This window comes from Microtus oregoni, unplaced genomic scaffold, assembly GCF_018167655.1.
Source record: "Microtus oregoni isolate MIOR12 unplaced genomic scaffold, Mior012 000009F_ref0000495, whole genome shotgun sequence".
NCBI classification, from domain to species: domain Eukaryota; kingdom Metazoa; phylum Chordata; class Mammalia; order Rodentia; family Cricetidae; genus Microtus; species Microtus oregoni.
Window position 1 is genome coordinate 52,852,369 of NW_024543068.1, and position 27,810 is coordinate 52,880,178.

General features: G+C 39.7%; 1 protein-coding gene across 5 annotated transcripts in view; it reads right to left on the bottom strand.

The window, feature by feature from the left end:
- Crppa (CDP-L-ribitol pyrophosphorylase A) overlaps window positions 1-27,810 on the bottom strand; it is a 260,261-nt gene that overhangs the window by 185,406 nt on the left and 47,045 nt on the right. For all 5 annotated transcript variants that reach the window (XM_041658392.1, XM_041658390.1, XM_041658391.1 and 2 more), the window contains one exon: window positions 392-496. In XM_041658392.1, coding sequence (XP_041514326.1) covers window positions 392-496 — 105 coding nt within the window. The remainder of the gene's footprint in view (window positions 1-391; window positions 497-27,810) is intronic.

Here is a 27,810-nt window from a genome sequence, read left to right on the forward strand (position 1 = left end):
GGAGTAGATAACATAATTGTAGCTTCAACCCAACTAAGAAACATAAAACAAGACTGCACATAAAGAGCAAGGAAAAAGATCCAAGTCAGCAAACCTACAGGCCTAAATGAAATATGTCTAATGGATTCCAAGGTGAATTTTCTTGAAGCCAAGAAAAACAAACATCCTCACACACTGATGCTCACAAGTCCCAGTGAAACTCTCTGACTTCAGAGTTTTCTCTCTTATTACTGGAAGCACAATACACACATATACGTGTGTGCACACACACGCACACACACTCATGCACACACTCACACCCTCACTCACACACATGCACTCACACATACACACTCACACACTCACACACTTACATGCAGCATAGAAATCCCACATGACGAGTCTCTCTTACCTTCCAGAGGTCGGGGGGCCCTTCTACAAGTTTTGCTTTTGTGTGAGAGTATTTTAGGGCCAACTGCAAGCACTCTGTTCCAAATTCAAAATCATAGTCACTACACTGGGGACAGAGAAATAAAGAAACATAGAGGAATTAACAAACTATAATACAATTGGTAAAACATAAAGCAAAATGAAACAAAGAAGTCTTTTATTTCAAAAACGAAAAATACAAAGGGAAGCACTCAGAGGATTAGCAAACGTTTTAACTATTTGACTGTGTTGTAGAATAATTCTTCTTGTACCCTAAAAATGAAGTAAAACAATGAGCAAATAGGAAAGTTTAAAGCATCTCAGAGATCTGGGCTCCCCAGGGTGTCTAAGACCATAACAATATTTATTTCTGTTGCTCATACTTGAAAGAAGAGCTAAGGAATTACCACGTCAGCAACCTCCATTTAACAAACACGCATTTGTAAAACACAAATCCCCTTCTCCCATTTATAACTTGATATTAAACCATCATGGCTATGATTCATTTTACTATTTAGAATATCAATATGCCATTCTTAAAACATTTACATCTGAACACATAAATGGTTCAACCTTTCATTATATAGAAAAATGGAAACTTCACAAATACAGTAAAATGCGCATAACTTATTTTTAAGTAAAAATATCAAAATCACTAAACAACAACCTAATTCACTGAAGCTCTGAAAAATATTCCATCGGCATAAAGGTAAATAACACAGGAATCATGTCCTCAGAGGAACATCAGGCTGGAGTGGGGGTTGACTTCAGAAACTGGCAACAGAATTTTGTCTGCAGCACTGGAATGGTATCTACAGGAAAACCCTGTGAAAGGTACCTGAGTGCATGGGAGGTTATTGGGAAGGGCCTATCTGAAGCAATGGTCTCTGGACTCCAGCTTAAAGATTAAGAGAAGATGAGGAACAATGTCTAATCAAATCTTGTCTGGGTAAGAGCATCATTGCATGTTTATTTTCCAAGATTATGAATGAGCATGCACCTATGTGTAAGGATGCACTACTGTGTGTGTGCACCTCTGTCTGTAAGCACCTATGTGTGCGGATGCATCTATGTGTGTGTGTGTGCACCTCTGTCTGTAAGCACCGATGTGTGCGGATGCATCTATGTGTGTGTGTGCACCTCTGTCTGTAAGCACCTATGTGTGTGTGTGTGTGTGTGTGTGTGTGCGGCTATGTGTGCGGATGCATCTATGTGTGTGTGACCTCTGTGTCTGTATGCACCTAAGTGTGAGGATGCATCTATATGTGTGTGACCTCTGTTCTGTATGCACCTAAGTGTGAGGATGCATTTATATGTGTGTGTGACCTCTGTGTCTGTATGCACCTAAGTGTGAGGATGCATTTATATGTGTGTGTGACCTCTGTGTCTGTATGCACCTAAGTGTGAAGATGCATTTATATGTGTGTGTGACCTCTGTGTCTGTATGCACCTAAGTGTGAGGATGCATTTATATGTGTGTGTGACCTCTGTTCTGTATGCACCTATGTGTGAGGATGCATCTATGTGTGTGTGTGTGCACCTCTGTCTGTAAGCACCTATGTGTGCGGATGCATCTATGTTTGCGTGTGTGCACCTCTGTCTGTAAGCACCTATGTGTGCGGATGCATCTATGTGTGTGTGTGTGAGACCTCTGTTCTGTATGCACCTATGTGTGAGGATGTACCTATGTGTGTGTGCACCTATGTGTGCGGATGCACCTATGTATATATGCACCTCTGTGTCTGTAAAGTATGAGGATGCATTTATATGTGTGTGTGACCTCTGTGTCTGTATGCACCTATATGTGAGGATGCATCTATGTGTGTGTGCACCTATGTGTGAGGATGCATCTATGTGTGTGTGTGCACCTATGTGTGAGGATGCATCTATGTGTGTGTGTGCACCTATGTGTGAGCATGCATCCATGTGTGTGTGCACCTATGTGTGAGCATGCATCTATGTGTGTGTGTGCACCTATGTGTGTGTGTGCTCCTATGTGTGAGGATGCATCTATGTGTGTGTGTGCACCCATGTGTAAGCATGCATCTATGTGTGTGTGTGTGCACCTATGTGTGAGGATGCATCTATGTGTGTGTGTGTGTGTGCACCTATGTGTGAGGATGCATCTATGTGTGTGTGTGCACCTATGTTTGAGGATGCATCTATGTGTGTGTGCACCTATGTGTGAGCATGCATCTATGTGTGTGTGTGTGTGTGTGTGCACCTATGTGTGAGGATGCATCTATGTGTGTGTGTGCACCTATGTGTGAGGATGCATCTATGTGTGAGCATGCACCTATGTGTGAGCATGCACCTATGTGTGAGGATGCATGGATACCGGTGTACTGAGACCTTATGTTGTGTGAGAAGTACTTTACCAACTGAGCCCCCATGCAAGGGGAACAACAACAAGGCACAATAATGAATACAGTTTTCAGCACAAAATTCCAAAGTTTTTTTATTGTCCTAGAAGATTACAAAATCCTAACTGTAGGAGCTTTTGAAATTAATGAAGAAAACAGGCAAATGTGCAGTCTTCATTTCACCTGGACCACCACACCTCACGCCTTTTACTTTTATGTGCTATATGGTAGAATTTCTAGGAATGCTAAAATGCAGTATCAAGAGCTGCATTTGATAAGACGAATGTTGGTAGACCTCTGCTATACACTTTCAACATTTTTACAGTATTATCTATAGTATGTGAGATGTCTACAGCCCATGATTAAGTTCAAACAACGACTGATAACCTCCACTCTTCCCTGGATCATCACACTACAAAAAAAATATGAACACTCCCTAGCCAGCCTGCTGGTCTCACAAAATGCATAATGAGAAAAGCCCATAGGATGAGTTCCTTCCTGCCTGAAACACACTGGATGCTATGCTCTTGGCTATGCTGTAGCTAAGTCTGTGGAAAACAGAAAAATATGATGCAAACATATATATAGACTTGCAGTGTCTCTTCCTTTTGCATAGGGATGCAGGTGAGCCAGTACATGTGACCTTGCTCTCATAAAAACGTGTAACTGTTCTGAGGTCCAACGTCTTTCCCAACCTGTGACCACAGCTCTGGATGGAGAGAGAGATAGATAGATAGATAGATAGATAGATAGATAGATAGATAGATAGATACATACATACATACATACATACATACATACATACATAGATGTGGTGTGTGTGTCTGTGTGTGTGTGTCTGTGTGTGTGTGTGTGTGTGTGTATGTGTGTTTGTGAAATTTATTTAGGAAAAAGAGGCTGGGCTTGGTTAGAGACAAATCTGGATTTACCACTATATAGATTAATATTACAAAGGTCTTGAAGAATTTTATAAAAACTTCAAAAGTAAGTTCAGAAGTCTGCAACCAGTGAAAAAATCTGAATGTCTGCTGTTGCAGAATATTAACGATCAGACTCTTCTTACTAAGACATGGAAACTATAATATTTGACACACATATATGAGCAACAGAAAGACTAGAGAAGTAGCAAAGGGGTCATGAACTAAAAGCCATGAAGCCATGAGGTACATATTTCCTATAGCAAAGTCATTAATATCATGAATTTTGTAATAACAGAAGGTGGAATAACATCTCCATATTGGTTTGCTAATCCCACAGGTGTGTGGAGAAAGACCATCAACCCAAATCATGGACAAATTAATTAAAGCGAGTTTTATTAGTGTGTACTAAGGCAGAGTTCAAGAGATCAACACTGGGTGTGGGAAAGATAAGGTCTTTCCAGCTCAGGAGTAAGGGATTTCCAAATGGGAGATTGGACAGGCAAATAAGTATGGGCCACACAAGCAAACATAGGCATAACAAGTTGGTCATATACAACACTCTGAAGCAAAGGCGTAAGGTGGTCATAACAACCTCTTTGAAACAAAGGTAGGGTTGCCATTTTCTGGATCAGGCAATACAGAATCGTTTGTAGCTATCGTTACAGGTGGGGCTAGCTTAATTCTTGCAAAGCAGAGATTTAATCATAAAACGGAACAAACCTAGTCTGTTTTTACTATAAGATAGCTTTTAAGTACCAGATAGAGGCAGGCTGTTTCATCAGGCCCTCCTCAGGAATCCTCTGTCAGAAAGAAGCCCTCACCTACACATCTAGCTTTCTGTCTACTTGTTTCTGTTGCTGTCTGCATTGGCCATAAGAACCCTGCACGCATTAATAACAGACATTTTTAGTTCCTAGTTGGGCCCAACTTGCACAGTTCCACCACAGTTCTCGACACTCTATTAAAAGTTAGAATGGATCAATGAGATCACCAAGTTTCCTAAATGCTGCTCAATCCAGACAAGCTGATAACCAAGATAAACCATCAGAGTCATGTTGGTCAGGATCAGGCTCTCCTGATGCCATTTCTCAAGAAAACTGCTCAGGAAAGTTTTGATTCTATACTTTATTTGTTTCTCTTTCTCAATGATAGAAGAAGTGCTTGCTCGGCTTCTACACATGCTACGAAGAATAACAGCTTCTGAGCTCCTTACAGAAGACCACACAGACTTCCCAGAAGGCTCAGGGGATGATAGTCTACAAAACAGGAAGAGAAAAATGAGGCAAGAAAAGACTTGATATGGAAAACCTATATACACAAAGGAGTGAGAAAAGGAATTCCAGAATGGAAGTCAAAAAGGAATCCCAGTGATTACACTGGAGGAGCAGAATGAGAAAGCAGGTAAGAGGCTCAACAAAGATTATCTGTGGGAGGTCTCAAAATAAATAGAATGCTTCTAGACACAAAAATCTGACATGAAAATCAGGATTGGCATGAAGGTACTTTCCTTTTGTGGTGTTATTCCTGTATGGACTTTCCTGTGACTACTTCTTTCCCCAAAGAATGCAACATTTATTATATGGTTATTTATAAATATAATATATGTATTTATATTGTACTGTGACAGGGAAAAGGCACTCTGTTTCCTAAACATGAGAGCTTACTAGTAGGAAGGACAGTTTTATTTCAAATATAGATATTTAATACTTTCAGACAACCAATCTGATGTTGGAGAGAATATAAAATCTAAAATCATATCTATGTATTGTTACTCTATCATAAAATTTTAAATTTGGCTAGCATTGGACAGACTAAACCCTTATGTTTACCTCACTGAGGCTTCCAGCTCATGAAATTTCCTCTGTTCTTAGACTGTCCTCATCAACTAGTAGGCAACAGTTAAACAACTAAAGAGATTTATTACCGGGATCCCAGCTTCCTTGTTCCGCTACCCTAACAGCAGATGTTCCTTACAAACTCAGCCACAAATAACTATGTTCTAATCAGCTTTCCTGGTTGGTTAAAAAGCAAAAATCTGCCAGCATAATGGTACACACTTTTAATCTTAGCATTTAGGAGGCAGATGCAAGCAGATCTATGTAAATTTGGAGCCAACCTAATCTACATAGGGAATACTAGACCGGGTTTAAAAAAAAAAACAACTCTATTGCAAGGCTTGATGTGAAAACAATCCATTCCTCCCCTAACTAACCTTGCCTCGCAAACAGGCAATCATCACATGCTGTAAATGCTAATCTAGGATGTATTTCTATGTGTAAGAGTCAGCCTTTGCCCAGTAACAAACGTGCAAGAATTCTGTTACAATGAACTGTTCACCACACAACTGTAGGGTAGCAGAGGTATCATCCTTCCACCTGTAGGCTGCAGGGCTCGGATTCATCCGTTTGCTCTGGCGACTTAGACTGGAGGGGCAGCAACTTAGACAGTCTTCCTAGGACTTCTAAGAGCAGCACAGAGGACAAACACAGGACTATTGATTGGCACACTGTCAACCTCCACCTGTTACATCTAGCAAAATCCCTTCACCCAATGCAAATCAGGCAGACAGACACAAGACTGAGAAGGAGACACTTTGCCCAGAAGGGTTCATGGCAATGGTACAAACAGGGCACTGTTCCCAGGAGACGATGACTCCGCTCTGACTGTAATCTACCTACCACACAATGCTCCTGATTAAAACACTGCAATGTGACCTCTGCTTGTTCGGTTTTCTTCATTCTCTTCTGAACATCTCCTTTCCTCACCACAATACATAGCCACACTTTTCAGCCCCCATCATTCCAATGCTGGAGCTTTGATCTTACCAATGCAGAGATTTTACGTCATTGACTGTGTAAACTTTTCTCATAGCTAAAACACATAATGCTAAAAGTCACTTTCCTGAATAAGTCTGCTTTTCCTGGAATTCAAGATTGTCTTTTGTTTTATGTGGTTATCTTTCTGTATGATTATAACTCTTCAATACTGCACACTTGGCTGCTCATACCCACATCTATTCTCAAGATATGCTAAGACTCATGAGAAAGTCACCCTTGGAATCTCCAGTCCTTGAAACCAGAACCATTGTGCTTTCTGGCTGTTCCATAGGTATCGTTCTCAGAATGCCACATGCCATCTCAGGGACATTCACGGTCTCTCTATCATCAACCACCCAGGCCCTGTGTATGCATGCAATCTTCTTTCTTAACTGACCCTTTTTCCCAAAACAAATCCTTCCAGAACTTCCTATGGAAAGATTGTATAGAGAGGTTTATAAAAATACCTGAGATGTTCAGAAACTTCCTATGGAAAGATTGTATAGAGAGGTTTATAAAAATACCTGAGATGTTCATGAACTTCCTATGGAAAGATTGTATAGAGAGGTTTATAAAAATACCTGAGATGTTCAGGAACTTCCTATGGGAAGATTATATAGAGAGGTTTATAAAAATACCTGAGATGTTCATGAACTTCCTATGGAAAGATTGTATAGGGAGGTTTATAAAAATACCTGAGATGTTCAGGAACTTCCTATGGGAAGATTGTATAGAGAGGTTTATAAAAATACCTGAGATGTTCAGGAACTTCCTCTTAGATTGGACAGATTTCACAAACTAAAGCCTTCCAAAGACAGATAGCCACAATGATACTAGCTACAGAGACCAGGGGCAAGGGCTTCTCAGTGGGCAGTCAGCATGCACAGGGGCTTCTCAGGCCACAGTCAGCATGCACAGGGGCTTCTCGGGTAGCAGACAGCATGCACGGGCTCTGGAGCTGCAGTTTCGAAGGCAGCCCGGCCTCTACTGCAGCCTGTGCTCTCGTCACACCGCTCCCAGAGCTCACTAATTTGTAAACGTTCTTAATGAACGTGAACTGTTTTCCTTTCCTCAGCTCCCAAACGTGGAGAGTTCTCCGCTGGCCTCCACTTGTTTGGAACTCTGCCTTTTATATCTATGGAGTCTCTGCTATTAATTCATCTTTCAAGCTGAATAATTTTCTTTTGTTATTGGCAATCCTTCTATTCTTGATCTTAAAGATTTATAACAGTTTTATTCCTTTCAATTCCCTTGAATGATGTTTAAGTTATGAGTAAAATGATACACATATCCAGTCCACCAACTATCATTTCCTAGAAACAGAAATTGCGTGCATATTAACTACATACATATTCCAAACTGTCTTCTCCAAAAACGGCTTCTGCTTATGTCCCTACAAATGGTATGCAATTGTATCAGGTTTTTACACATAAAGTAAACGAATATGACTCACAGGGATTCAAACCCTCTGGAAATATGTATTGTGTATAATCAGATTATTTTTCTGGGAAAGGAAGGATTCCTTAATTTTCAGAGGTTCTACAATGCACACCCAAAGTTAGGAACTATTGTTTTATGGTAATCATGCAATGGTCCATGGCTACAGATAATCGGATTATACCTCCTTCCATCCGTGACAACCTTCAAATTACTATTGCAGCACAGCAGCCTGGGAAGTTTGCCCAACAGGGAACAATATATACATTCGAGTAGAGCTGAAGCAAAGGCGTGCATGCACAGGCTTCTCACTGTGTCACTGGAGGAGCATGCTCACAATATTCAAGCGTTCACAAAATAGACCAGTTTACAATGAGGTAAACAATGAACACCTGCATTCGATTTATCATCTGAACATCAAACCTGAAGCATTTTGCATACATTTACATGGTTTGAATTATGCAATGCACCTTAGAATTGCATGAGACAGTTATCCAAGAAGCTTTGTTCTTCTATCAGATCATCTCCTGAGTAAACAGCCTCAGAGTGTGTCCATACGAGGTTGACACAGAAACCCCCCTTGCTGGATAAGAAGTAAAAGCACAAAGGAACTGGAGAAGCACAAGATTTCTTTTGGGGTACGAATTTTTAAATGAGTTCACACAGAATGCATTTGCAAAGGCCTTTAAATATCTTCTACAAAAAAAATAAATAAACTATTGAATTATTTTAAATCTTTGCAAACCTACACAGTTAATGTTCACTCTGAATGGCAATCGCATCCATAGCTGCCAGTTCAGCAATGCAGAGATTTTTAATTTTTTTAAATGTATGTAACTGGATAATTATTGTAAAGCCATAGTATGGGAAGCAACTTTACTGTAATAAGTAATATTAAACTTTCGCTTTTAGCCTTTCTGTTGACTTCCACAATCGAATATTGTCAAAAACAATAAAAAGCAAAAATGTCAGTGGACTCTCATTTATCTTCTTGAGTAAACTACTCAAAAGTTAGACAATAAAATCAGAAAATGAAATAGTGGCCTAAATTGCAAATGATTAATCTTAGGTGGCAATGAATTATCCAATGTGTATAAACAATGGAAAGAAAACAAGACCTCTATCAGCATCTAACCACAAAGATAAGAAAGATTTAAATTCTTGCAAGAGCACTGAGAGAGTTTTACCATAAGCGCATCAAAGGATGTAAAGAGTTGAAATGAGCCCAAGGCATTCAGAGAAGGGAGAGCCCAGGTCTAGAATTAGTTTCCTCAGCAGCAGGATCAGACACACTATTCAAGGGCAGACAATGTATAAAAGCCCATCTCCTGGAGAGGCTAGTTACAACTTACAGAGTTGAAGCTACCTGTAAGACATATTCATACTCATAAGCAGTGGAAAATTTATTCCACTTTAAGTGAGAAGTATGAGAAAGAGTGGTTAGAGAATGGAGTAACATCAGCTCACCAATGAAGCCAATCTTCATGGGAAATTTCCCAGGCAATATGCTGAGAACAATAGGTAAGGCTGAGAGGGTGGGGTAGGGTGGGGCCCACACAGACACAGATAAAGGAGCTCACTGTCTCAGTGGCCACATGCCACACATGGAGACGCTAAACAGAGGCAGGCGACAGTGATCTTGATAGACATCTTTCTTCTATTCAGCTGATACACTGCAAATCACACCAAACATAAGTCTAGAGCGATCAGTACAATTATCGTAATTAACCCCAGTAGACATCACCAAGTCTTTCCTAAACAAAGCGCAGTTATAAAATTATTTGCTCCTTTCTGCACAGCTTGACAGGGAGCACTTGCAGATCTTCTCCTCACTGACATCTAGCACCTTCTTCCACTTCCTAACTTTTGCCTCACATGTCAAGTTTAGAACTACCCTGAGTATTTTGCACTGCAGACCTCAGCATCAACTCTTCTCTATACTGGAGTCTGTGAAACTCAGCTTTTACCAAATGCTGGGCTCCTCTTCTTCACAAACACTTTTCCTTATTCTATAAGATCTGTGTTCTTCTGACAAGACAGACTCCATAGCAGAGGAAAAATTAAATCTGCCTAAATACTAGGCCACCAGGCCAAACATAATAAAACTTTTCAACAATAACAGAATGAAGGACAAGAGTGTGAATGAATTTCAAAATTCTTACTATAAGCAAGACAGATTATAAATCCATGATTTTACTGATATGGCATGCTTATTTGTAACATGAGGGCCTGTCCTCCTACCAGGTCCCACAGCCATTTGGCCCCAAAGAAAATCACACAGAGAGTCTATATTAATGATAAACTGATTGCCCATTAGCTCAGGCTTCTTATTAGCTCTTATAACTTATATTAACCCATTATTCTTATCTATGTTAGCCACATGGCTCAGTACCTTTTTCAGCAGGGTAGGTCACATCCTGCTTCTTCCGCGTCTGGAGGACTGCAGAGGAGGGCTTTTTCCTTCCCAGAATACTCCTGTTCTCATTGCCCCACCTCTACTTCCTGTCTGGTTATCCCACCTATACTTCCTGCTTGGCTACTGGCCAATTAGTGTTTATTTAAAACATAATTGACAGAATATAGACAATTCTCCCACACTACTCATTTGCTTGTTTTTCCTTTTTTTTTTTTATTTTTGAAACAAGTTCTCTCTACCTAGCACTAGTTTTTCACTGTGAAGACCAGACCAGACCAGTCTCAGAGAGTCACCTGCCTCTGCCTCCCAAGTGCTAGGGTTAAAGGCGTGTACTAACATGCCTGGCCCCAAAATAGCATTTTAGAATAAACTTCTGTTATCAAAAGAAGATTGGTGGTATTCAGGGTCAAAGGGGGGTGAAAGGGACCCAAGCTCAAAGGGGCACGAGGGGCACAAAGCTATCTGTCGGATGTGGTATGTGTGAAATTCTCAGGGCTACACACTTTGTGATTACGTACCAAGACATTTGAGTTTTACTCTCATATAAAGTATGTCCCAGTGAATCTTAAATATAAAATATCATTTACAATAACAATGATAAAAACAAGATACCTAGTAATAAATTTAACAAAAACATTGTAAGACTTCTAGAGAGAATCTAGCAAGCTTACTATAAACATATCTTTAATTGAAAAAGATTAAACTGTTTATAGATGCTATATTAGAAATACCATAGTTCATTCTCAAATCACCCTCGGGTAAATTACAAATAAAAAAATAATTCTAGCATATTCTTAGAAATTTTAAAATCTAACCCTAAAATTTATATAAGAAATAGTCCTCAAATCATATAATACTACTAAATAAGAATTAGTGAAAATAACTTCCTAAATATGGCTTTAATCCTAGCATTTAGCAGAAGAAATGGGTGTCTGTGAGTTTGAGGACACACTGGTCTGCAGAGTAAGTTATAGGCAGACAGAGCTACATTGTGATACCTTATCTAAATAATGAGCAAACAAACAAAATCAAAAAATGCGAATTGTCCACTTTTATCTAAATCTAAAAGCATGATTAAAACTGAAACAAAACAGAAACTCATCCATGAAATGCTCCTTATACTGGACTAGAAAGTGAACTAGGATGATCTCCCATGTGTGGAGAGAAGCATGCAGGTTTTCTTTAGGCAAACTGGTGAGAACATGGGAACCTAGAAATCCTTTGAACATAATAATGATCCATTACCAGCTATGCCTTATCTGCTCTGTTTGAAATCCTCATCTCTGGTAACCCAAGGATAGCCCTTTCTTAGAAACACAGATTTCACAAAGGCAGTCAAGTTAAGTGAAGTCATTCGGACGGTCCCTAGTCCAATCACTGTGTCCTTCTAAAGTGGCAAATTTTAGACAGAGACAAAAACAAAAAGAAGAAAGACACACACTAGATGGCAAAGGTGCCATATCCATGGACCAGAAAAGTCGAGACTGCTGGCAAAGCTGAGGGCCAGTTGAGACAAGTGCGGCTTCTATCCTGTTGCCACTGGGAAGAGCAAGCCTGTACGAAGTTAGACTCTCAGGCTCCAGAAATGAAGCACAGTAACTTTCTGTTTTTATTAAGCCACTTTGAGAATTTTTTGAAACCTAGAAAACTACTATATATGCACTACAAAGCAAAACAAAATAGTACCAATAGCACTGAAAACTTAATTCAGTTTGAAAACCTGGCATTAGGAACTAAAGAAATTGAAAGGAAATAGTGTCATGTAGTGGCACAATTAAGAATGTTCCACCTAACATGAGAGGTAGAAAATATTGCTAATATATTCATGAATTTGGACATGATGGCTTGCTGTATCTATACCCTTAATCATAGAAATTTACATCTCTCCCACCAAGGTAGGTATGAAACCTGTGTCTCCATCTGCTGATGATCAGGGCAGTGGAAAAGAGCAGAAACAACAGTGCTCCAATCACAAGTTAGCTTTAGTTTGCACACTTCTCCTGTCCACACCAGCACCACATCCATAAGAAAAGCGTAAACAGCCCACTGGCCAGAGAAAGATGACACACTGGGCCAGAGATGTCCACACTTACACTTCACAAAAGTTAACTGTACCAATGAGAAACTGTCTTCGAAGTGGCAAGGACCAAGGTATCTAATGATCACTTGTATAACAAAAGAATCTGATATTCTGCTTCTTGGAATAGTTGTTTTAAATTAGGCTAAACTATGCAGTATTTAATAAATAACCATACAAAAGTAATAACCTACAAATATATTCAATAGAAATAATAAAAAGTATAAAAAAGAACAAGTAACAGGAAAATAGTGCTAGTGTAATTCTATTCATAAAAACATTAAAAGTAGGGAAATTTTCAAATAAATAGAGGAAGGCAAGGAAATTAAGACAAAACAGAGCCACATGAGGAAAGAAGGACTATGGGCCAAAACAAGGACACAAATGGGAACACGTAGCATGCTTTCTGAATGTGAACTTAAAGTGTGTACGCTTTATCCTTAGAACAATATACCAAATATGTAAGATATTGGCTCCGAGATAAATCATGCATATTCATGAACAAAAGCCGTCATGGCTGGAACAGGCTTAGGCCTTTGTGTCCTTTCCTCACATAGCACACGAAGGTGCAGACTTGTGTGGAAATAGTTAACAGTAATAGGCCAGGGTTGTCTTGACAACACTGGAAGTTTAGGCAGGAGCATATGGCTTCTTCAAGGAATTCTTCTCTAATGTTTATTGATACACATTTAGTATCATTTAATAATGTGATTTAATAAATATTAACATTTTAATAAATATTATTTAGATATAAACTATTCACCTAAGATTTAACATTTATCTTTGCTCGGTGTTTACTGAGAGAGTTGTCTCTTTAGCGTCAGTGAGTTGAGGTCATTCTATTTGCCCAGGTAGGATAAAGTCAAAGGAGCACACAGACGCACAAGCAGGCAGCTTTATTTATTTCTCTGCATATTGTGTGTACTCCATGATGGAAGAAGAGCACACCAACTACCATCAATTATACTCGACTCTGGGACCTCACCTGTGTGTAATTTGACTTCAACAAAATCCGTTGGTTTAAATAGCTACCTTGATTCTTGCCACTTGGAAGACAACTATCCATTGATACAGCTTACTTTTATAAAATGCAAGGAAATTATGCATCAGCATTAACAAGAGCAAGAGACTAAGCATATTCTAGATACAGTCACCAATCGCATTATTCTCATGCAGTCTGCCCGTAACTGAACAGTGCAATATATAATGTAGCAATCACATGTCATTTACCTTTTCTAACCTCAAAGAATGTGCTTGAAACAAGAGGTTTTTAACCTTTGCCTGAATTCATCTGATTTCCTTTTCTGAAACTTGGGCTATTAAATAAGATGCCATACTTAAAATGTTGGAAACATTGAGTATCCTTGATTTTCTAATTCTAGAAGGAAAGCCGAAGTCAACACCCCTGATTGTTTTTAAGTGCCAAATTTATTCACCTACTGCAATGCCCTTCAAGCTTGCTCTCTGTTGATTCTTATAAGTGGTGTACAGCTAAGACCTAGCCTCCCAGCGTCCTGCTGATGGTTCTTGGTTTATAATCTAGATGAATCATCTGGCAAAGAAGGTCATTATTCATCCATCTGAAAAGAGCAATAACAGAATTTCCAAGTTGAAGGGGTGAAATGAATGCCATGTACTCCTTAGGGATCTGGAGAGCAGCACAGATTCACTGAAATCACAAGGAGTGGAGTGTCACGAACTGGGCAGATGAAAAGGGCAGAAACTAATTCATAATAAGGAAAGTAACCAAAAACTCTCAAAACAATCCTACTCTTCGCTTGCCATTTGCCAACCAGTTGTGCTTTTCTCAATGATTAAAATCTTTCTTGGAAAATAGTGAGGCTCTGTTCCTTGGAATCACAATAGTTAGGGAAATTCCATGGGCATTGGAAAGTCTGAGGAAATGTGAGAATTTTCAGCAAAGACCTCAAAATCCTGTGTGAGCATGAAGACTAGTGAAGCATTGCCTCTGACTATTTGGAAACGTGTCAAAATATCCAAAATCCTTTCCCACACCTAAATGAAGAGGGAACACTACAGAGGCAGTCTCTACTATCAGGACATTTGAAATCTTCAGAGTGGCAGTGTGAACCTGTGTGAACGTCATGGAAACTTCTACTAGGCACAGCAGTTTTAAACACTCCATTAGGACAGAAGTTTCCATGTTCAACTTAAACTATATTTGTGCCAAGAAGTAAATCTACAATATATTCTATATTGATAGAAATAATCTATTTAGAACAACATAGTCAAAGTCTGTGAGTGCCATCATGTGCATGTGTATGTATCTCTCTCTCTCTCTCTCTCTCTCTCTCTCTCTCTCTCTCTGTGTGTGTGTGTGTGTGTGTGTGTGTGTGTGTGTGTGTGTGTGGATTTGCCAATATAATATGATATGACATACTCTACCTATTAACTATTCTCAAAAATGGTTTTATAGTCATAAGCAGAATATTAACACTCTTCAATGAATTACAATGTTGGTTAGACATTGTGTGTCTGTGTCACATGTGTGCCTCAGGCATCCTCAGGGCCTCCCACCATGTTTTCTGAAACAGAATCCATGATCGGCCTCAGGTAACCTGGCAAGCAAGCTCTAAAGATCCTCCAGTTTCAGCCTCCTATGCTCTGTACAAATGTACACCACTATACCCAGTGTTTTGCTTTTACTTAGGTTCTAGGAATCAGACCCGGGTCCTCACGCTGACACTGCAAGCATTATTGATATTGCTGACTGATATTAAATAAACCCAGTCTGTTTTAGTCCATTTTTGTTGCCAGAACAAAGTATTTGACATTGGACAGATAACAAATGAAGAAAAGAATATGGAGGTTGGACCAGCCCACAGAACTGTCATTCAAACAGTATGGGAGGGAGTATGGCTCTGCAATATGGGGGAGAAGCAGAAAGGGAAGTATAAAGTGCAATGGGGGACACACACATTGGATGTGCATTTGTTATAGCTACCCACTTTCAATAAAACTAACCCTGTCATAGAAAACTGTATGTTTTCATAGAAAACTGTATGTTTTCATAGAAAACTGTATGAGCCTGCATGCCTTACTGGGGCTCACCTTTCAAAGGCATCACACTGGGGGCCAACTTGCCAGTGCATAAACCTTCAAATGCTCAAACCATCAACAAATCATAGCAAATGTGCTTTAACACATAAAAATATGCTCACGTAAGAACAGTAATGGGTCAGAAAGGTCAAGGGGGTTCTAAGGTTAAAGGTTCTCCATGGCCAGCTAATTGTCTGAATTAACTATATTCTCTTTCAGGCTCCATGGCCAGCTAATTGTCTGAATTAACTATATTCTCTTTCAGGCTAACAATCACTACTTCCTGAGTGCTAGCATGCACTTCCTGCTATTTGATGTAAGCAATAGCATATTCGTCTCACAAAAGACGCTAATCATATTATACAGACATCAGGCACGGGCCTGTGTTAACAGTATAATAAAAACTTAGGAGGAGGGATAGCTTGCTGATTCATTTGCACTCTGACGATATAAGGATAAAGAAATAGATGTATACACTATGAAAGCATCTCTTAAAACAGATGTCAGTGTATCAAGATAGATCATCTGTCCTGCACAGTCAATCACAGGGAATCTTCACATGGGCAAAGCTTTAGAGCCAAGCCCACTGTGAGTGAAAATTCTATTATGTGTAGGCTCTGGGATGACCAAAAAAGCTGAAGCAATATTCCAGAGGGAAGAAGGAATTAATCGATGTTAGATGTATTTCATAGGCTCTTGTGTACACCATGCTCCAAGCAGGACGGGGATAGTCCTCATGCATAAGTACCAGCAGTCGCCAGCTCTCAGGGAACTTGAGCAAATGTGCAACTCTTTTCAAGAGGTGGAATTAAAGGGAAAAGGCAAGGATGATAACATTTGAGAATGAAAGAAATCACTTAATTATCCAAATAGCAAGCAAAGGTACCTTTATTTCATTTTGCCTTTTCTTTAACAATTCTACGACTGTTGAATTATATTTTACTGTCTTGAATCACTTTCATTATTTCATTCAACTGCTTTGTTTTCTCAATATCCATTAATGCATTTATTTCATGGCCCTTTTAATGTTCTTGAACATGTTCATAATTACTATTTTGAAGTCCTGGTCTTGGGCTTCAGTTAAATTGCTTTCTCAGGACCTATTACAATGGTGTTGCCGGCTTCTGAAGAAAGCATATTGTCTTAGTTGTTCATGGTTATATTTTGTACTTTGGCCCAAGCATCTGGAGTTATGACATTTGGGTTGTTTCTCAGTGTAGATATCTAGACTGTCCTTTGTTGAATGGGTGTTTCGTTATTTGGCTGCTGTTGCCCCCATCTGAATCCTTAATCAAGTGTGGTTGGTGTGAGGTCCCTGGTAGAGAGTAGTTCTGGGTCTTGTAGATATGGGTCACTGGTAGGGAGCCGTTCTGCAGGCAGGCAGGGAGTTACGAAAAAAAGAACGTAAGGCCAGGCTGAAAGGGGTGGCAGAGAAAACTGCAGGGACCCAGGGTTCACACCAAAAGACGAGGTTCCAAAGGGAGAGGGGTAGGCTGAGTGGTTTTAAGTAGCCAACCCATAGGTAGATAAAGAAAGAGAAAAAGAACATGGGAGAGAGAAAGAATGAGAAAAAAGATTTAGATTTAGACCACACGTGGTAAGCAAACAGTACTCAATGATGAAAACACAAAGGCCTCTCCTCTAATATAAGGAAACAAGGCAAATAATGCAAAGCAGTAACCACAGCAACTAGGCAGAAATAAAATGCGTCAAATATTAAGAGTTTAACTAAGTCTGCTTACTTACAAAAATCAAAAAAATCTACAACTTCTTTCTTCTAACATTTAGAAATGTTGTTAGCTGACAGTGTCTAGGGGTCTTCTGTGATGAAATAGACAAATCATTAAAAAAGAAACATAAAAGTACTAGTGAATATATAGCTTTATTAAAGGTTAATATGAAAATAGGGGTCATTTTAAGTATATGTATATACCATTATCCATATAAATGAAATTTTTCCTGATGATCATTTCAAAGACTAACTGAATGGACTACCACAAGCCTTGACACATTACATCTTTGGTATAGAATAATATGCTTACATTCTATAAAATAATATAGAATAAATAATAATAATAGCAATAACTTCTTTAAAAAATGATAATAAGAACATTTCATCAAAAACAAAACCTTCAATAAAAATCGTTTATCTGAATTCATAAAGACGTGAAAACAAACTGAAATTAATAATGCAGAACTCAATGTACAATTCGGTTGTCCCCTACTGGGTGTCACTTTATATAGCAGGCCATGACACAACATGACTTTTACTATGGCTGGAAACAAAGGATATCTGTGCCTTGCACAGGGCATCTGAACCAGGAATGAGGGAAGTAGACCAGCCGACACTAAACTAGGAAGAAGGTCTAAGTGAATTCCCGGCACCAAGTTCCATTTGTTGTTCTGTGGTAGGGAACACACAGGCTGCATGCAATGGTGAAACCCATCTTTCTCTGCCCAGGAAGAGTCTGAACTCTTCTTTTTTATTTAAAAAAAGAAATTTGTTTTTTTTTGGTTTTTTTTTATTTTTTTTTATTTTTTTAAATTTATTTATTTATTAAGGATTTCTGCCTCGTCCCCACAACCGCTTCCCATTTCCCTCCCCCTCCCCCGATCAAGTCCCCCTCCCTCATCTGCTCGAAGAGCAATCAGGGTTCCCTGACCTGTGGGAAGCCCAAGGACTGCCCACCTCTATCCAGGTCTCGTAAGGTGAGCATTCAAACTGCCTAGGCTCCCACAAAGACAGTACGTGCAGTAGGATCAAAAACCCACTGCAATTGTTCTTGAATTCTCAGTATTCCTCATTGTCCGCTATGTAAAATCATGGGATAAATCCGGACTAAAAAAAGAAATTTGAAATTACCTTAGAAGAAAAGAAAAAATAAAGTTCAGGTTTTAGTCATCCTGAGAAATGAGAGATATGACTGTTTTTCCTTTGTAGTTTTCGGTTTACTCAAAAGAACTTTGTGGTCGAGAAAAGGGTGTGTTCCCAAGAAAGGAATCTAAAGTCATTAAACACAACAGATTTCCTGAACCTCCCCATTGAACTATAGCCATCAGAAAGTCGTCATCTGTTTCATTTTTTTCTATTCCAAACAAATTTATTTTTCCTGAGGTATGCATATCAAAACTACATCTGACATTAGGACCCAGCCACAGCCTTAACCCAGAGAGATGAAGAACAGATGACAGTAGAGACTGAACGTAAATAAGCAGATGTCACACTGGGCCATCAAATCTTATCAGAAAGATGCTGGCGCAGGCCATGTGCATGTGCCTCCCAACCGTTATTAAAATCAACACTCCACCGGTGTGAGAAGCGGTTGTGGAAACACATCAGGAACCTGACAGAGCTTCGGCCTTTGACTTGCTTTGCTACTTAACAGCCAGTCTCCCTAACAAGTATTGCCATCTTGCTTTAATAACGGGATAGCCCCCTCTTAGGGACTACTCTGTCCATACAGTAGGCAATCAAATAGCCTTGCCCTTGCCCCCTCAAACAAGGGAAAGTTTGGGGTAAAGGTATGGTTTCCATTTTAGCTAAGTTTCAGCTGGCTTAATAAGATGACAGCGTATGTATTTGTCTCTAACCAACTCCAAGTCTCTGTCAGGTTCTCAGAGTCTGCTAGTGTACGTCAGTTCACCCCATGGGCCTGGTGCCTGTGAAGGCCACAAAAGGGTATCAGTCAGTACCTGGAACTGGAGTTAGGGTTGCCCTGCGGGTGCTGGAAACCAAACCCAGGTCCTCTTGGAGAGCAGCAAGTATTCTTAACTGCTGAGCCATCGTCCATCTCATAATGTTTTTGCTGCAAACCCTTACAACTTTATGCATAATTTTAAAAAAAAAATCTGGTTGGAAAACATACAGAAGTAGCAACACCTCCTTACTGGCTGACAGTTTATATCCTAATCACGTGAAATCACAAAGTATCATCAACGCCGCTAAAACCCCAAATTTCACCATGGTTCCAGAATTCTCAGTATTCTGGCAAATGAGACAGCTTCTCCTGGCTGGAAGCAGGAAAAGGTACTGAATTACTCCAGTGAAAAAGTGATAGGAATTTTAGGAGCTATGATACATGTTTCTCGCTCTGAAAACATAATGGCGATTTTGAATTTAAGAGTTCCACAAGTTCCCAGGGAATGTTCTTCTTTAAATACAGGCTGGTCCCTGACTACTCCAGCCAGAGGCCACAAGAGAGGCACTGCTGCTCCAGGCCTGGGGCCAGGCTGAGAGGCAACCAGCAACTTCTATCATGGTCTCTCGAAACCAAGCCTGTTTTCAAGTCCTGTTCTTCAGTGTGCTGTTCATCACAGACAATGTATTCACTAAACTTGGCTCTGGAGTTCTCTATTGTTTTATTACTCTTTCTGCCTCTGTCTTGAAATTCTTTAGCTTATTCATTATAGCAACTTTTTTCTTTTTCCTTTTTTTTAAAAAAGTATTTTCATTTAAAATCCAGTACTGCCATAGTACAAGTCATTTTTGAATATACAATAAATCTTAACTATGCACTGGACCCTGTAACTGCTCTACAAACTAGAGTTTGATATTTTCCAGAAGGTTTGTAGTATACTTCGGGAAATAGTCTACAAGGTACAATGCATCTGAATTCTCAATGATGAACCCTATCAGTGATTATCAAATTCCTATGGACACAGCAGCACCTGAACTCAAGACCAAGCCCTGCTCCAGTGCACAGTTGCCAAAGGCTTTGAATGTCTTTCCGACCATTGCATTGTGTTTTCTCTGGATCCCCAGAATGCTGCTGCTGTCTGTATATGGTGTTCAGAAGCCAGCAAAGACTTGTAGGAAGGTCAGAGCCACATATACAGCTTGTCTCACCAGTGGCTCTTAACCTTATGGGACAGATTCGCAATTCATTTACCATACCAGGTTCACAGGTCTATGGACTTCATAAGACCCTACAAGGGCCAGAAGGCAATCAGAGAAGAAAAGCTGTCCTTTGTCACTCAGTCAGAAGCCATACACTCCACAGTGACTTGAACATAGCAATGGGACACAATGACTAAACTACATTTGGTTGTTTAATTACAAAGAACTCACACAACTCCAACATCTGGATATGGTCACATATTCTCCTATGTTCCCAACACCAGGGATATTGAGGCAGGACAATCAATTATGAATATGATATCAGCCTGGGCTGCATTGCTTGGGGAGAGCGGAGACAGAAAGATAAAAGTATGGGATATAAAGGGAGAGGACAGAGACGAGAATTCTCAAAAATGTACATAGTCCAAAGGAGTAAATCTCACGAGGCAGCATATTTTTAATCTGAATGTGATATTCAAACTTTCTTGGCAAATGTAGAGCCATAGCCTACCAGAAATTGTGAAAGTTTAAGGCTTAGTGAGGCCAGTGTTGGCTTAAGCTCATCAAGTCAAGACTAACGTGTCAGAATCACCAGTCAAAGGACTAAAGCTGGGCACTCCACTGGAATGACCGGGTGACTGACTGGTGAGCCTGCAGATGCTACCAACAACCCAAAGTCCACTGTGGCAACACCAGCAGACTGAAGATGCCAGCACAGAACTACAGGCAGATGTGACAAGCGGGCAGACACCAGGAAGTCAACGAAGGCACAAATCCCTGTTAACTAGTTAATTGTGTGAGTTCTGCACCCACACCAATGGTAGTTGTGCAGCAGGGAAACAAACATATACACAGCAGAGTTGGAAAGAGAAGCCTTTTCATCTGCTGGGCTATATACCATTTTTAAATGACTGGCAATGGAGGTATTTAAAGAGTCCACCAAGACAGTAAAGATGGTCTTAGCACTGAGAGCAAGGCACTAAGTGGCATGTCATATAAATTCTCATCAGCTGGAATCCCTCTCAGAGATTTAACATGTCCCATTTTTTGCATGTTTTTGGCCACGCTTCACTGTCTGTGTATAAGTTTGTCCATCAGATAGGCCACTTCCCATCACCTCCTGCAGGTGCACTGTCAGCTTCACCTACCAGAGGTTTGGCTATATAGGCTATTCTGTCACAAGAAGGAACAAAAACTCTTGGTGGTGATTTGATTCAATCCAAAGGACATGGGGCATAGTTTTATGTTTCATACTAACCATAAGGCTTATGAAATATATAGATATTCTGGTATTCAACAATGCACATATATTTCAATAACAAAATCTTATTCTGATGACTGAAAATGAAAAAAATACTCCTTTTTACTAGTCCTGAAAAATCTTTAAAAATAGTCTATTCAAAGTCTTGGAAAAATAAGCAATTATCCAGAAAATGACAAAAAAAAAGGACTAGCTCATAGCTGGAAATATCAATGATTTTATCAAAATAAGGATGTTCATAAAATAAAGACATTAAATTTGAATCATATAAAATTATATTATTAAAAGTCTGTGATATTGGGGTTGAGGTCATGGCTCAATTACAGAACACTTGAATAGCAGCAACAAGTCCTATGTTCCTTTTCCAACACCATAAAAATGAAAAATAAAATGAACAAAAATGTGAACTAGACGACAGATACTATGTGGTTTAAGAGAATGCAACTTTGCAGGGTATAGGCAACACAAAATATTTCAGAGCTGGGTAATTTCTATAATGTGGGTGAATTCATAAACAGGATAGCTGTAACATTTGTAGGCAAACCTATTTTAGAAATCAAATAGACTTTTCATTGTACGGGAAGGCATACCTATAGACCAAACCCTTGCCAAAACCACTTCAAAGCAAAGCTTTCCCTTCTCGGTCTTTTGGCAGTGGCTAGTCCTCTGTCACACACCCAAAGAGCTTATATTAAAACTCAAACAACGTTGGCATCAAACATCTTATAAAATGACTACCTTATATGAGACATGTGTGTTTAAAAAATATGCATTTTGGCCCTATGCTGGTTCCTTCCCTGTCTGGTTGGAGTTGATGAGCTACCTTTAGCTCAGGTAAGCTGTTTCAGTGGGTATCCCCATCATGGTCTTGATCTCTTTGCTCATATTCTCACTCCTCCCACTCGTCAACAGGACTTTGGGAGCTCAGCCCAGTGCTCTGCTGCGGTTCTCTGCCTCTGTTTCCATACGTTGCTGGATGAAGGTTTTATGGCAACATTTAAGATAGTTATCAATCTGACTGTAGGGAAAGGCCAGATTGAGCACCCTCTCCACTATTGCTTAGGGCCTTAGCTGGGGTCATCTTTTTGTATTCTCACAATTAAATCTCACAAAACTGAGAATGTAGGGGAAAAAAGAAACAAAAGGCAGAGAGAAATATTGAAAAGGGGAGGATCGCTGAGTGCTGGCTGATGCTCGCCAACCACTGAAGGAGGGCTGAAGTCACAGAAAAGTCTAAAGAAAACAGGCCTCTGCCAGGCCATGCTTCTAACGGCCAGCAGCGTAAGCAGTAACATGTCCGATGACGAATCTCACTGGCTAGAATAGCCGGAAACTCTCAGGGACCTCTATGTCAGCTGTTCAGCCTGCCTGACAGGAAAGAGGCCTTTGGTTAAGTTTAATTCTAGTCAGGTGGTGGTGGCGCATGCCTTTAATCTCAGCACTTGGGAGGCAGAGACGGGTGGATCTCTTTGAGTTCAAGGCCAGCCTGGTCTATAAGAACTAGTTCCAGGACTGGCTCCAAAGCTACACAAAACCCTGTCTTGGAAAACAAAAAAACAAAGCAAACAAACAAAAAAAGAACATCAGTTTAATTCTTGTTTATAATTCCAGTGACTATCAATAAAAATATCCAAACATAAGGAATTATAATAATTATAAGAAATATAATAAAGGTCAGTGCATGGATTGCCAATCACATAGCATGCTGATCACTGAATCCCTTGGTCTCTCCCAAGCCTGTGTGATGAAGCAATTGGTCAGCATGTAAGCCACAGACATGGGGACTGAGGACACAGGTGAAGCATTATGGGACCTGCCAAGGCATCAGGCTTTCTCACTTCTGAAGTGGTGTAGTGATGGCAGCAGGGATTGATAAATCAGTGTCTCTGTGGGACTGAAGCTAAGGCAAGGGAGGTAAACCTTGTCTCTCTGGACAGTCAACTCCGAGAAGCATGCAGACGTTCTGATCAGCCTATATGGGAGATGCAGAGGCAAGCTATGTGTGCTCCTGACAGTGGACAGATTAGTAATATATCTTCTTGTATCAGCAGTTAAGTTTTGCCTAGGGCTTAGATTCCTGGGATGTCTCTGCCAAAAAAGACATTTTTGAAAGTAATTAAGAAAATTAAAGTGGCTTCACTGAAATCATCAAGTAATGTACCCCAAATGCTCAATATATGAATATAACAGAGATTAATAACACAAAAGAGGCAGAAATTACTAAGAATGGATGACTAATGAATGCTGTCAGAAAAAGTTAGGAGGAGGAGGCGGCGGCGGCGGCGATACAAGCCCTGTATTGCAGAACATTTTAAGTGCTATCCATATGCACTGAAGACTTACTTAATTGTGAAGTGAGAAGGTAAAGCCAGGAGAATAAATGTATCACCATATACAGGAAATTCAAAAGAACCTAAGAGTGATAGAGCTTAAAGCATCAAAATGAAATACATTAAAGACAGTACTGACACATTAAGAGAAGATATACATGGTCAGTAAAATCAGGAGAGGAATAATATCTAGGTTATAAAAGAAACTATACTAAATCAATAAGAAAGATACAGAGAATAAAATGAATAATAAATACAAATTATCAGTATTAATGAGATTTCAACAAGTCTGCCTATTCAGACTGCTATAACTCAAATAGGAAAATTTATGAACAAGAAAAATTATTATAATTCTAGAGGTTGTAAAGTCCAAAATCAAGTCACCAGATTCTGTACATAGACAGGGCACTCTTTCTATAGAAAATATAACTGCAAAGATGGTCTTCCTGCTATCTCCTTATAACAGAAGCAAGCTTCCTGTGGCCTCTTTCAGTAAGTAAACCAATCCCAATTTTAGGATGGATTCTAATGATCCCCTGAAAGGCTCGCTTTTAATATCACCTTTGTAGAGCTCATATTTTAGTATATGAGCTTCAGCGAGGCACAGACATTCAGAGTATGAGGATAAGCAACAAGAAGCGAGACAGTATATAGAAAGCTTTATCTTCACTAGGTCAAATCAGCTGAAGTTGAGTAGACAGTCAGTGGACACACAAAGATCAGAACATTAAACATTCAAATAGAGAGTACATACTGTGGGCCTAGAACTACTGATAAACTCATGCTACAGAGCTTAAAGTGATCATTATAAATGTATCCTGGTACACTGGAACTGAACCGGAGGAAAGAAAACAATTTATGGTTTAGACTAATGACCACGAATTTCTTTGCACAATGACTGTTGTGTCTGAAGATCCCAGCAAAGCCACAGAAGCTTGATCTGACCTCCAGAATTTTCCTACAAGAAGACCAGAAAAATAACATGGCTAAGTCAGTGTACCTTGTGCAACAGTTGTTAGAAGAAAAATTAAAGTAGGAAGAAAAGATGACAAGTAGAGAAAAGCACTGGTTGGATAGTGTTCAACCCCAACTCATCACCGAGACTGAGTGGTGTACACTCTGAGGCAACACAGGCGCAAGTCCTGTTTGCATTCCCTGCTGAGAAGCACAATTGCCACAAAGATTGGCAAATGACACTTATGCCAAATGAAATAATGGTTTGCAGATACATTAATATGAAAAGCTGCCCCTTTTTGATTCAGAGTGCTTTATCTTTTAAACCCTAGCCATTTCACTTTCATTTCTCCTCTTTCTTCCTTTCATTCATTTGCACACACATATGTGGGTGCAGGAGTGTGCACACATACACACACACACACACATACACACACACAAACACACACAAACACATACACACACACAAACACACACACCCTTTAATTCCCTGTGGGTGCAGGAGTGTACATACATACACACAAACACACACACACACACACACAGTTTTAATTTCCTATCACTTTCCTCATATCCATTCATATCCATGTTGACAAACAACTTATGCCTGTGTCAGTCCCCAAGTGATACCATTAGGTTCATTCTTAGGCTCCTTCTTCTAAGACAGAAATTAGCAATAACCCCAAACTCTATCCAAACACCACCACACACTCAGTACTGTCCTATTTCATCTTTGCTGAATGATCCAAAAGGAAAGAGAAGGGAGCAAAAAATAAGACTATAAAAAGAAATAAACCTCTAAAATTCACAGGACTCAGAGAACAAAAGCAAGACACTTTTCACCCATCTCTTGCAGTGATTTCCTATTAACTCGGCAGCTGAATCCCAAATATCCTGACCAAACGAGACACAGACGTTATTCATTTCAATCCATGTGGGGTATGCATGGGATATGTGTTATGAATCAAATCCCTGGAACAATCCTTTATTTTCTCATATTTCACTACCCAAGGACATTGTATTCAAAGTTCAATAAGCATGTATTGTAAAAAGATTTTTCTTCTCAAGCTCTATCGTAGAATATCATGTATACTATATATACCCTCAAAAAAGTTTAGGATGGCAAGCTAAAATTTTAATAAATTCACATCCCATAGAACACTTCTGTCACTAGTAAATTGTTGTGAGATATCTGTACACTATGTGAAAATGTATAGCTGTGATTGGTGTAATAAAAAGCTGAACAGCCAATAGCTAGGCAAGAGGTAAAGTCAGGACTTCTGGGCAAAGAGGGGGCTCTAGGAAGAAGGCGACATTGCCAGTCAGACTCAGGGGAAGAAGGATAGGCTGTACCGAAATAAGGTAACGCCACATGAGTAGAACTTAGATTAGTATAAATGTGTTCATTTAAGTTATAAGAGCTAGTGAGACAAGCCTAAGCTAAGCTTAGCTTTCATAATAATAACTTTCCTATCATTATTTGTAGCTGAAGACCTAAAGAAAAATACATCTATACAGGCATCCAACATGGAGATTCAAATATCTCCATAGGGCCTGAGAAAACAGTCTCTCTTGTAGGCTCAGCATAAAGAGGTGAAGCTCCCTTAAGAGGTCTTGCTGCTCATCAGAGCACTGAGCAGCAAGTGTGAGAGGTAAAATGCCTGCCACATCTTGAACACAGCAGTTTCTCAGATGTGGGGCAGTGAATGCACCAATATGAAACTAGGCTCTCAGGGAACCAAGGGGTGGAGTCAGCAGTCACGGTCACGCAGCACTTGATGTGCCCAATTAAGATGGGATAGATAAAACAGTGTTTTCTCCGATTCTGCCAAATACTAGTAGCCTGGACAATGTGAATGTAATTCTTACATGACAGCTGCTCTTGTATATAGTTTGACTGTCAGTTAAAGCCTTCTAAAGTTATTTAGACAAAAAAGGAAAAATGCTGTGGGATATTCGTGTAATGCATAAAGATGTATGGCTGTGACTGGTATAATAAAAAGTCAATGCCAAGCAGTGGTAGTACACACTTTTAATCCCAGCACTCAGGAGGTGGAGGCAGATGAATCTCTGTGAGTTCAAGGCCAGCCTGATATACAAAGTGAGTTCCAGGCTCCAAAGATCCAATTACCTGCCAGACTCAGAAGAAGCAGGAAGGGTAGTACAGAGAAGAGGTAATGCCATGTACCAGAATGTGGATTAATAAAAATGGATTAATTTCAATTATAGGAGCTAGTGGGACAAGTCTAAGCTAAGGCTGAGCTTTCACAATTAACAATAAGTCTCCAAGCAATTATTTGTGAGCTGACAGCCCAAAGAAAGAAAAATCTGTCTACAATAAATCTCACTGTATCTTTTGTGCATGTACATTCTCAAAATCTAATTAATAAACCAATCATTCTAAACATCAAATATTTGGAAATGTGTGTGCAAGAAAATGATGTGGGGGTCTGCTGTTTTGTGTTGATTTCATTGGTTAAATAAAGAGCCTGCCTTGGACCTTTAAGAGGACAGAAAATTAGGTAGGTGGAGTAAACAGAACAGAATGCTGGGAGAAAGAAGCTGAGTCAAGGAGTCACCATGATTCTCCCACTCCAGACAGACGCAGGTTAAGATCTTCCCTGGTAAGCCACCTCGTGGGCTACACACATTATTAGAAATGGGCTAGTCCAGGTGCGAGAGTTAGCCGAGAAGAGGCTAGATATAGTGGGCCAAGCAGTGTTTAAAAGAATACAGTTTCCATGTAATTATTTCTGGGCATAAGCTAGCCATGTGGGCGGCCGGGTGCTGGGGACACAGCCCTGCCGCTCCCTATTTCAACAAGAAAAGAGTGGAGATTCCCAACAATGAAGCCTGGGAGCACTCCTCCATTGCTGGTAGGAGTGTGAACTTGTGCAGACACCTTGGAAGTCAATATGGCAGTTTCTCAGA